The sequence below is a fragment of the Cygnus atratus genome, chromosome 9, assembly GCF_013377495.2.
Source record: "Cygnus atratus isolate AKBS03 ecotype Queensland, Australia chromosome 9, CAtr_DNAZoo_HiC_assembly, whole genome shotgun sequence".
In the NCBI taxonomy this organism is placed as follows: domain Eukaryota; kingdom Metazoa; phylum Chordata; class Aves; order Anseriformes; family Anatidae; genus Cygnus; species Cygnus atratus.
Genome location: NC_066370.1, coordinates 2343138 through 2355653, shown reverse-complemented (window position 1 = coordinate 2355653; position 12516 = coordinate 2343138). Strand labels below are relative to the sequence as shown.

The 12516-nt window shown below is 36.4% G+C and overlaps 1 protein-coding gene across 14 annotated transcripts in view; it reads right to left on the bottom strand.

The window, feature by feature from the left end:
- Positions 1-12516, bottom strand: part of TFDP2 (transcription factor Dp-2) — a 52911-nt gene that overhangs the window by 17965 nt on the left and 22430 nt on the right. For 11 of the 14 annotated variants that reach the window (XM_050712437.1, XM_035545146.2, XM_035545138.2 and 8 more), the window contains 7 exons: positions 12217-12320; positions 8062-8183; positions 5785-5832; positions 4526-4688; positions 3846-3992; positions 2705-2773; positions 969-1120 (listed from right to left, as the gene is read on the bottom strand). In XM_050712437.1, the coding sequence (XP_050568394.1) occupies positions 969-1120; positions 2705-2773; positions 3846-3992; positions 4526-4688; positions 5785-5832; positions 8062-8183; positions 12217-12320 (805 nt within the window). The remainder of the gene's footprint in view (positions 1-968; positions 1121-2704; positions 2774-3845; positions 3993-4525; positions 4689-5784; positions 5833-8061; positions 8184-12216; positions 12321-12516) is intronic. The other 3 variants (XM_050712438.1, XM_035545140.2, XM_035545143.2) reach the window with 1 other exon arrangement.

The following is a 12516-nucleotide window of genomic DNA, read 5'->3' as shown; positions in this document are numbered from 1 at the left end:
TGATCTTAAAATTACATGTTCTACAGCACTTCTACCTTCAATAGCATTATTGTGTTATGTTGGTGCTTAAGTTACCTGAGAACAGCTCTATTTTTACTGTATGGTAATTGACTCAATACAGTTCAATACAGGATTTGTACACTATAGAATTAAATCCTTAACCTAGTGCATTAGGGTAAAGCCAGCTATTTTCATGTAATAAACTAGTTATGATCGGATTAACAGTGAATATAATAGCACCTCTCACACTTTCAGCCACATTTTCACAGGATGAAGTGCATCAGCACCCAGAAGTATATAAGTGAAGGGTTTTCAGGTAAACTCAAGAGTGCAATGTATAGCAGTATGCTTACAAAGGCAAATTTCAAATTTCTGTATTGTTTACTTGTCTTTTTTTTCCCCCTCAAAGAGCTAGATACAAACTTTTTCCTATTTAAAGATAGCAAGAGATGTTATCTCTTTCAAAATTATCATTTCCACTCCTAGGATGTTACTTTTGTGTAATGGATCACCTTGCGTTTCTGACTAAATGTATCTATGGCACATTAAGAATAAAAATTCAAGCCACTGGCTTGAATAGCTTTTTTAAAACCAAAACCAAATGGCTTTATTAAAAGCTAACACTGTCCTAGTATATATACTTCATTCACTTCTTTCTCCTGTGCAGTGAATGCTCCTTAAAATGTCAGTGTCAAGTGCCTTTTACAACAGCGGAAGTCAGCTTGTTTTAACTAGTGGTTGTAAAGCAATGATTATAAACTCATTCCTGTTAATACTGCAGTGGGATTAAATATAATAACAAAAAAACAACAACAAATGAAGCCAAACACCCTTGAAGTAAGTGACCATGGAAATTTAAATGCACAATTACTTTAAATAAACTAGGACAGTTTCTCTAATTAGTTCAAACAAAAATTCCGGTCCACAAATAAAGCAAAATTCTAAAACTTGATTCCATAAACACTTACTTATCGCTTGATATGCTGCAGTCAATGACTGTTCTTTTGCTAGTGTTGACTATTAAGAAAGGCAGCTGTATTGTTGAGTTCAAAGCTGGAGGGCCTCGATTTTGTTGTTCATTTTGCTGATTTCTTTGTACCAAGTTTTTGAATGCTATTTGCTGTAGAAAGAAAGAAAGAAAAAAAACAATTAAAATGAAGACAATAGTGTTTCCACGAAGGGGAACTTCATAGATCTTATTTACCAACTCTCAATACCTCCAGTGATGTTCAGTCAAAAGGTGAGCTGTGCCCTGACTTCCCCTTTGCGCTAATAGTGAAGCTTGTCAGGAACAAAGTTAAACCGTACAAATTTTTATGCCTCTCTTGCTTAACCCCTGGAGATGAAACAATGGAGCAATAACGACATGTGGTGAGAATGCTTCCTCACACCTTCTGAAAAGACGTTGGAGTCAGAGGTCTCCTCTGCTATCTTATATGCATAATTACCTCAGATTAGGAGCTAGTTACAAATTACAGCATCCCCCCTTTCTCAGCATCTGTCTTCTCTCCCCCTCTCATCCATCACCCTGTTTTCTCAGTAGAGTTTGTTTTGAAATTCTGCTTTCAACATTTTAAACAGGTGCTGTTTGTGACACCACCCCCTCTCTACTGAATTCTTATACCTGACTGCATATGTATGAAAATAAGTGTTTTTAGGAAATGTTATTTGAGGGATTGGAAGTCAGGGTACTCACCCATTTGCAAGCACTACTTTTTCCACTTAGGGGGAAGATGGATAGACAAAACCCCTAAGGACTGTTAAAGCACCTGACAGTGAATGTAAGCGTATAATTACAGTTGTAGAAAGTAAGGGAGTGCAAATCTGATGTTTTCAGACCAATAGTATCTGAGTTGCCTCACTTTTACCAGGATAATTTTATGTTACTCAGAGAAGCTGCTAATTTCCTAGGTCAGCTTGAATCAGAATTATGCCCTAAACAGAGAAATAGTTTTTGCTGCCGAGGGAAAAAAAAAATAATCAGATATTTAGTTTCTAATTAGATGAAAACTGTATTGTTATACTTCCACCAGGAAAAAAAAATTGCCTTATTGCCTATAACTTCATACAAAAGTCTGACTGCATTTACATTACTGAATGCCTGTGAAGAGATCAAAACATTTAACAATGCTCATAACTGTAAGCTATTACTTTATAAACAAAGATGCATTTGAAATACATTTCTGCAGTCAATGCTAAAATCAAAGTTCTACTTAGGTAAATAAGTTTGAAATATATTTCAAAGTTTTCCTAGATGCACATCAGAACCTAAAAGACCTAGATTTGCCAGCCTTTCATTTTTAGGATCCAGAAATATTTATCTCCCCTAGAATAACTCCATACATACTTACATAAATTCAGTTACAAATTTTACAGCTTAGAATAAAATAATTTATTTCAATTGAAACTAGCCAGAGAAGGTAACTAGGGGTCTTTGAGTTGTTCCCATTCCCACTAATTCTTATAGAGCTTCAGCAGAATCCTTACAAAAGGCTGTGGCATGTAGAAGCAGTATGTTGTAGGTAAAAATGAATCAGGATGTGAGGGTAAGAGGTTCCCCAGACCAGAAACCAGAAAGGTCTCAAGTGTGAAACTTTTCTTCTCTAGTATATCAGAGCTGCTAAACAAAACTAGAAAGAAGTTCTAACATGATGAACTCTTACTGGTTAATTTAATTTATATAAAAAGTAATTTAAATATATACCTGCAGCAGCAGTTCTTGTAGCTGTGCTCGCTTCTCTTTTATCCGTTCAATCCTCTTCTGTTTTTCTATCTTAAAATATAAATGTATATATATCATGGTAAGTATTCAGTGACCTTGTCTGTTCCACTCTGCCAGACTGAACAGACGTTAGAACTACATCAGTGTGCAAAAAATCCCCATTTTCTTTGTAAACGGTGGTGAATTCCCTGGCACAGTAAGTAACTTTCAAGTCTTTTCGGCCCTACCCACTTACAATATAGTAGTCTCTTCTTCTTCAGAAAGACTAATCACATAGGCACATGAGTGTTTCCATAAAATAGGACTATGCGTATGCATACTCATTGGGTGGATAAATTTTCCAAGTTTCTTCAATAGACAATACAGCAAAAGCAGATTTCTTACTATATCTAGAAAGACAACTAATGTAACCTGAACAAGAAACTGTTCTGTATTGGACAGGCACCCCCCACATTTTAAGATAGCTCATGTCACAAGTAGCACAAATATAATGCATATTAAGGCGTGTTTGCATATAGTCATTACAGGAGTTTGCAGTAAATACAGTAGCTTGTGCTTTGTATTTATGGAGTGTTCAGCCTCGAGGACAAGCAACATCTGTGCACTTAAATTCTGGCATCCCTGCAAAAACAGGGCAACTCCTAGCCTGCTGGAAAAATAACAATGCAAGTACCCAATAAGTATTTTTTTTTTCCTGCTAGTTCATAACTAGTATTTGACATCCTAGCAAAAAATATTTTTCAATTTAATTTCCTTTCATTGATGCCTCCAAGCACACACTAATAACAAAATAGTTTTCCTTTCAAATGTACACAATTTTGCCAACGTAACAGTACTGAAGTTCTTTTGGCTTTCTTATGGTTATTTTGGGCTCCTACAGACTTTAATCTTAGAAGTTAACCCTGATACCATGAATGCTCATTTTCTAAGGTAAACAGTTTTTATAACTTGTGTAATATTGTATATTTGTGTATACCAAATACAAGTGAACTAAGCATACATAATAAACATATCAATGAGGTTAAAATTGTGGAAAATAAAAAAAACACAAAACTCTTAAGTTTTTAAGCTCCATTATCACAACCTGTGTACTACACAGAAATTTCCATCTCCCTCACTTTACCTCTAGATTCTGACATTCCTGAGCTGAGTTTGTAGGAAGGCCGATCCATCTGATTTCCTTTTTCTCCTTTGAAATTATGTTCATTGCCATCAGCACGTTAAGGGCATCGTAAACTCTCCGTCTAATATTTTTCTGATCATAAGCCTGCTAAGGAAACAGCTCAGCATTAATAACAACCGAAGGTCTCAAAAATAGAACACATCCTTCATAGAGAAGTAAAGGCAAAAAACAAAAAGCAGTTTTAAGTGAGAGTGATATTAAAACAGGATGCCTTCATCTGTGCTATTGCTTGGATACCACACCAACATCGTTGTTTGCAAACAAAAGCTTCAGGCCTGCCTAAAGCCTCTGGGCAGCAATTCCCATCACGGCAAGTCCGCTACAGGTGGAGAGCCTGACTAGACTCATATGGTCGGTATTGAGCATTTTTTGAAGCGATTTTTTTTGGCAGACTTGCTTGCTTATAATTTAGATGGAGTTTAATTTTCCATTTTAATTCTGTATTTTAGTATGGAATTTGATTTATAAATAACTTAAGGGTGTGTCTTATACTTCCAAGGTAGTTAAGTGAGGAAAACTATGGCATGTCGCAGGATAGCACAACAACAGCAGGAAGAGAATTCCATGATAAATCAGCTAATATTGTAATGGTAGAAAAAAAAATCAACGCGTTCACTTACCGAATCTGTAGCTACGTGGCTGTTAGAATTTGTGAATTCTGACACCAGCTCATCAGCAACTTCGTTGTATGAAGTTGTTCCTTTACGTTGAACTTTTTCACACACTTTCATTGAAAAATGCCTCAGACCTTTCCCATTTTTATCTCCTTTTTTGCTTCTTTTACTATAAGGACAAAAATAATTATTTTAAGATGTTGAAATTCAATAAGCATACTTTCCTGCTGCATATAATTTCAGTGTATTTTTTTCTTTTAATTTCAGATTAATTTTTAAATTTAGGTATTCTAATTTCATATGCTTTGATTTACTTTTTAATTAAATGTTCTTCATAGGTGTTATGTTAACAGTATGACAAATGTCACTGAGTTCCTAAAAACATGCTAGAACAATTTAAGAATGGAAAATTTTATTTCATTCTTGACAGTATTATGGACACTTGGAAACCAAAATACTTTAATAAGCAGGACTTACCTGACAGAACAAAAAAAAATTACCTTTCTCCTGTGCATTTCTTAACAAAAAAGAATTTGCAATTACAGTATTTGTATGCATGTTTCAACAGAAGCATTTAAAATGCTTAGATGATTTTTTTAAATTACAAATTTAGAAGTTGGTTTGATAACATGTTTCAGGGAGAGGTGTTATTTTACAGAAATAGCCCCAGTTCTGTCAACTGTAGCAAGCTAAGAAAAACATAAAAATACAAGAATGCTTTTGAAAATTTTGAATGTATTTAAGAAAACAGGACACTGGAAAAAATGACAGAAGAAGAGTATAAAAGAACAGCAGAAGAATAAAATAAAATACAAACCAAAAAAACAACAAAACTTTCTAAACCCTATGCAGTTTTTCAATTTGAGTAATTGTGATAGGTAAACAAACAACACCTTGAATGCATCCAAAGAAGTTTTGGAAGCAAAGAAACAATTATTTAGTTACAGGTTTTTGTCACATAGGAAACTAGATCAATGCTGTTTCTGAAGATGTATTGCATTTTTCACAACTCCAATTTTGCTTGTAACAGTAAATGTAAATACATCAGAAGTAAATATAAATAATAAGTAAACGTAAATATTAGGAAGTGATGACAAAGAGTACTGAATTGTAACTACAAAGAATAACATACTATGTAGTTTTTACTGTGGAGGAGTGAAAACTGATTAAAGAGGGAACTGGACACCCAGCTCTCTGAAAGGCAGATTTGAAGAAGCAAACAAGGTATGGCCATGTAAATAAAACATATGTTCAATAGTACTCACCTTTCTGAAAAATCTGATTCTATAAATTCTCGCGTTCTCTTTCTGTCCCTATGAGAAGACAATTCAAACATGTTAAACCAGTATTTTATTTTTAGACCAATAATATCAATGTATTCGGTACCTAGCTAGGTAATGTTTGCCATTAAACAAACTGAAGAAAGAAATCTGCACACAAAGTTTGACAAAATTTGAAGAGAAAAGGCGTAGGACTTCAGAGGTTGTCTAAGCTTACTGTCAGACAGTTAGGAAACTTTTGTTCCCAATTTTACCATGTTTTGCCCAAATAATTTTAGGGAATTGACTTCACCTGGAACTACAGAAGTGCTGATGTGAGCTAGGTAACCAAATCCCATCAAAATGAAAAGCTGTACTCTTTTGAGAATTCCTATTTACAATTCTTCCACGTTAAAGACATTGCTTTTAAACAGTGCAGAAGATATGTCCTATATTTACAGGATATTGAATGTTTTGGTATCTTTAAACAAAAAACAAAATACAAACAATAAACTTATGTTCTGTGTTAGAGCTGATGCATACTATCATAACAGAGATACTCCAGAGAAGTAGTCGATATGAATTTTGCACAGGAGTGGCAGTCACCAGTCAGTGCCGGTTTCTTTACAGCTCTGCTTATTAGCTACAGCAAGAAGATTTCAGAAGCTGCAGTCCAAACTTTTCTCTTACTCTTGCAGCTGATACAATGCACAATGCTTGGGAACTGTCACAGTAAATTACTTCATGTTGGTACCCTGCAATTTTGAAAACAGGTCTCACAGCAGATACTTACACAGCTAAAAAGTTGGCAGTATTAATGAACGGAGCTGAACGAACATGATGGCTCTGAAGTTCTGTGCCATGAGAGGCTGCACGTATTGGGTTGGGCAATTCAGAACTTTCTTCAATCTGACCAGTCCCACCAGCAGGCACCTTCCCCCTGCGGTGGCTGCAGGGTTGTCTCCTTGGCAGCCCCTGTCCATGGTGCTTACCGGAGCAGAGAGCTGGGGCAGGGGCTGCCACTGTGTGGGCAGCAGGGGCCTGGACCGGCAGTGAGTGGAGACCTGGCCCTGGTCTGTAATGCCAGGATGTCTGGGGTTGTGTGGAGCCCTGAGCCTGTATATGATCCCTCCTTATTTGCCTTTGGAAACAATTTGGAATCTGTGAAGAAGAGTAAACAGACTCTTCATCACTGCATTTGAATGAAGCTGAAGAAAGCTAACCAAAGTTCACTGCCTAGTTGAGCAAGCTGTGAGCAGACACAAACTCTTCCCTCACCAGACTACTGAAAGAACTTATGTCTGACCTCCATAGTTCACAAAAGTTGCAGGAACAAAATCATCTTTGACATCTCCCTTTCAAATAAAATCAAATCTACATGGATTCAAAAGCTATTTGAGGAGAAAAAAACCCTATGCAGCAAGAAAAGCAAGCTTAAAAACTGCTCAGCTGGGCCTGCAGTTTATTGACTGTGTGGTGGGAATAGAGCAACTAGGAGGTACAAGCACATGACAGATCTTGCTTACAGAACAGCACGAAGAAAGTCAAGATACAAACACATTCTCTTTAAGCCATTTCCTAGATGCTCCATTTTCTCACCTCTAAAGCTGGAAAGGTATTACTGACATTCATCACTGGATTAGGAAATAAACCAGATGTGGAGATAAATTACTTTTTAATTTTCACAGGCAAAGCACTGCATCTGTCTTGAGACAGATAAACTCAACAGTACTGAAATTAAAAAAATAAAATCATGAAATACTGTAAAGACCAGATTACCTTGGATGACATAATGATGGTACTCTGAAATATCTAGGAAGCCCATGAAAAAAATTTGATACCGTAAAATAATAATAAAAATACAGCACTGACTACATTCAAAATTTGTTATTACAGCTTTAGTCTTAAATGCCTCTAAGTGTACTTGAAAGATTCTCCCCCTCTTGGCACCTGCTGATAACAGTATATCCAAGTAGCTTTGCTACTGAGCATGAATTTATGAAAAATATAGAGGCTTTTTTAATGGAACTCATGAATTTGTGACTTTCCATTCTCACACAGGAACAGACACTGCCATAAAGCAAAAATAAAACAGTAATGTGACTTCTGTGTGTAACCATTCATATGTTCCAGATACCGCAAGCACTTACTGTGCTAAACAGCATACTCCTTTCAATTGTGGAAGAACCAGAAACTGTGAGCTAACATATAGTTCGAGCAGTATAAATATAAAAAAAATCAGAGCAGATCCACAAACATCTTTAAATAAACCAAAAATCTTACCCTGGAACCCAGCCAGTAGCTTCTGTTATGTGCGTCTGCGTGACCATCGTTGGAGCTGGGTTATATGGACTCCCAATCAGAACACTCCCTGAATTGGTCAGTCTTTGTGATGTGCTTATGAGCTGGGAAATTAGAAATAAAATTAAAAAACAAAACAAAACAAAAAAAACCACAGCTTTTAAAACACAACAGAGGTTAACATATCCCAAAATTCATATTAAGCATTTAAGAAAAAAAAAAAAAAGCATGTACCAGATGTAAACTGTAGTCAAAAATAGACAGAAGGGGTGCCATTAGAAGGTATTCATACATGACAGTAATTACAATACTGTTACGTTTTCTGCCAGTTGTGGCTTATTACTGTATTACTCTTAAGGACAAGAACTAGACAAACAGCCATAATGACTAGGTAGAGGAGAGAGGACCTGTCCCTAAATGCATCTAATTCTTTCTTCCAGATTATGTCTAGGACATCTCTTGATTACTGAAATCAATGAAGCTTCATTCCCAGTGGATTTGTCTCTTGTAATTGTCAGTATTTGGTACCAAGGTCTGAGCTCCAGGTCAACTATTCCCTGCAGTATGCAGTGGTCACAAGATCTCAAGGCCTTCTAGGAAGCTAATACAACACTGTACCTATGAAATTACATCTGAGGTCTATACTGTATACACAGAAAATACAGTACATTTAGACAAACCTATTGTAATTCTATGCACAGTGGTCGTTAACACTAAAACACTTGATCTCAACTTTTAAATTACATCCAACTTCATTCTTTAACATAGGTCACCAGAAGAATTCAGATAGTGTTTAAAAATGAAACAGTATTAATTAATCTTTTAAATAAACACGTTAAATTCTTTTTATTCCAATACGGTATGATTTATACCAAAGCCTCCTGGAGAATGCTTTTTACTCATATACCTATTTTTTAAAATTTATTTTGTTATACTTTTAGTAGCATTTTGAGTACCAAATATATTAAACTTCATGCTTTCCTTTACTACATCACTTACCCAACAGCCATATGGGTATATGGCAGATAGTTTGTTTGGTATTCATCAATATTTTTTAAACAATTAGAGAAACGTTATCTGAAGTTTCCAACTTCCTTACCTTGTTGAGCATTGCTTTACGCCCCTCCTAACTCCAAATTGTGACTATATTTCTTGCATTTTTTTCTCCTGAAGAAATAAATTTATCTTATTTGTCCTTTCTTTTATCTCCATTGTTTAACTTTTAGCTTATAGATAAGTGAACAGCTTGACAGAGAAAGACGCGTGGAAAAGAAAAAGAAATACTAGGAAAAGTGAGACACAGGGCCAATTAAGGTATTTACTGGTAGGCATTAGAGAACATGAGACTCCTCACTGCATTATTTTACACACTGTATGCCAGCAAAGGAAAGATACAAACTTTTATCAACTTACTGCTACATTGGCTTAAAATCAGAAACATTTTGTGATAGAACGATTAATTTTTAAAAGCTTAATTAAGTTCAGCAGTAATGTCAATATGTGAGAATCTAAAATACATTATTTCAATTAAAGCTTAGTTCAATCCAATAAGTTTTTAATTTCCTGCAACACTGTAAATAATTATTGTCAGTAAGCATACAGCTCTGCCAGCATACGGCAGACACGTCGGAGAGAAAAGATTTTAAGTATTTTGCATACTGAAATTTGTTTTATCACATTCCACCCACCATTAGGTTTCACACTGCTCTACTCACGTCTTTTAAATACCAAAGAAAATATATTATAAAAGAGAGGGTTCTGTCTGATCTCCTTATAATTTTAACAGCTAGTGTAATAAATTGAGGGGCAAAATCATGTTTGAGCATCTTAGACTTGTCCTGTATCTCTCTGTACCTTGGTGCCACCTGGAGGAAAGGACAACAGCAGTGCTCCTGCCAGGCCCAGGGCAGCCACGACATGGGGTCAGCATGATGCTCAGCCAGGCACCCACAGCTGGTAGTTGCACAAGCACAAAATCTACAGCTTACTATTAGGAGTCTGCTACCGAATGTTTGCCTTCCAAAAACGCTACATACTGAGTATTGTCAAAAGATTTATTCCATCCGAAGAGCAAACATTTTTGCAGTATGCCTGAAGTATTTTTGCAGTGTGCCTGAAGTAATCACATCAATACACTGCACAGCATAAAACAGAAAAAGAAAAGCTCATCCTAATTTGGCAAATAGAAATTTATGGGGTGTGTTAAGTTGCTGCAATCAAGCACTCCCATTTTTATCACTAATACTTGCACTGTTAAATTCACTCCTGCAGAGTACTGCCGCTGTTAACTGAGATGCCTTGCCTCAATCTCCAGCTGGTCCTACTGCTGCAGGAGGGGTTGTGCACCTCAGCACTGCTACTGAGCAGGGGCAGACAGAAGACATCTGCATTGCCCAGCTGGGGACGTACTCCCCCTTAGCTAACGCTGCAAGATGGTGTAAAATCGCAGTACCAACACTGGAACACTAGCAGTTCTCACAGACAGCAAGACCTAGGCAAGCCTCACACCCAATATGCCTTGCGTTACCTGAATCTAATGAAACCGCAACACACACCTGCTTACAAGAATCCAGCCCCCAAACTGTGTTTCACTGTTGGCGTAGCTGCCCTGTAAGACAAATGATCACCCTTCAGCCAATACCCTGCTTCCCGCCCTGGGGCTGTCCGTCTGTCTGTCTGAAGAACCTGGAACAGCTGAGAGGGCTGCAACCCACATGGGTAAAGAAAACCAAAAAACCCTCATGGCAGCAGGATGCTGCTAACATGGCTGAGATGCCAAAGGAATTGTAACACTCCTGCTGTTAAGACCTTGTGAACGTTCTCTTATAAACACAGCCATGCCCTGGATGTCTTAGGGGGTCTGTTGATAGCTAAGAAGGAAATGTGTTCTAAATACAGCAGCATCTTACTGCAAAACAGACATTTTTTGCGTTTTCCCCCCTTATACTGTGAAATAAAAATACATATTCTTTTACTTAGCATACATAAGATTCAGTTCTTAAAATATGAGAAAATTCTACCAAAACAGCTTTGCCATGTAAACCAAGTGCAAACCAACGCTTTCTTTTGTACAGTTCTAGTTACTGCAGTGCTACATTTCACAGGACATGTTACTGTAACAGGCAGAGATAAACAAGCCAGTCCTTCAACAGCAAGTGTTCAAGTAAAAAACATCTCTGATCATCCTATTTCAGCTACCCAAAATACATGAAAATGTCTCCTTTACTATTATAAAAAGAGCAGCAGAGAATCTCCAGTAAGAACTCTATGTCTTAATGAGAGTGCTTTGAAACCAAACAGCAAACCATGTTAACAAGCACATGACAGCCCCTTCAAATGAGCTTGCCTGACTTTGTAACATGACAAAAAGCTGGTGAAATTAACGGACAATAACTGGCTTTCTGTAATGTCACCCAGAATAAAGTCAATAGGGCAGCAATCTATGCTAGCAAGGGACAGTTTAGTTCCTGATTAAGCAGGAAAACATAACCATGTATCTAATATTAGGGAAACAGTCCCTGTTATATACCAGTATTTTGAGAAACTTATCATCAGAAGTAGCAATATTTGATATAAAGTATGATGGCGAGCAAAATGTAATGCATATAGATTAATGTAGCAGAGAACTAAGCATCAATAACCAAACAGATTTTTAAACCAGAGGCAATAAATGACATTTATATAATATTTTTTCCTTCTGTCACATGTAAGTATGAAGAAGAGCTGCCAAAAGTGGGATTCCAATGGAGTGCATGTTAATGAATAAGTTGCAAGAGAAGAATCTTGCAATTTAAAAAATGCTCATAGAAGTAACCATGCCAGAAAATAGTCATTTTCTTTCTGGTATCATTAAGTTAGAGTTATATTAGGTAGTTCTTCTCACATTACACTACGGTGTATTTTTAACTACATAGCATTGATTACAATACATCTAGTGCTGATACTCACTTTTGTTCGGTTTGTGTTGCTGTACTGAAATTTGAAAATGTACATCTGTAAATCTACACTGAAAACTAAATCTACAGCCAAGTTCCTAGCAAGGTTCATATCTCCATTTTTTCATGTTTCCATATTACATAAATGGGCAGTTACACACCTAGTTACACAAGTTAACATTACTGCAGTTGCAAAACTTACCATTTGGGGTCCAACATTCACATTAATTGGTCCTAAGGTTTTTGGCAGAATCTTTGTTGGGGAGTTCGTGCTGGAAACTGGTAATGTAATTATTGAAATATTACCTAGAAAGAAAAAAAGGCAATAGAGTTTTAAATTACCTCTTTAGTAACTTAGAAGTAACACTGGTGAATTCTCACATCATTTTTACACTTTGGAACCAGGTTAACTTTTCTTGTCTCATACACTGCAAAAATAGCCTTCCAGAACAGCCACCAAACCTCTTAGCAGATGTCACAAGGACACCTTACAAAACTATAA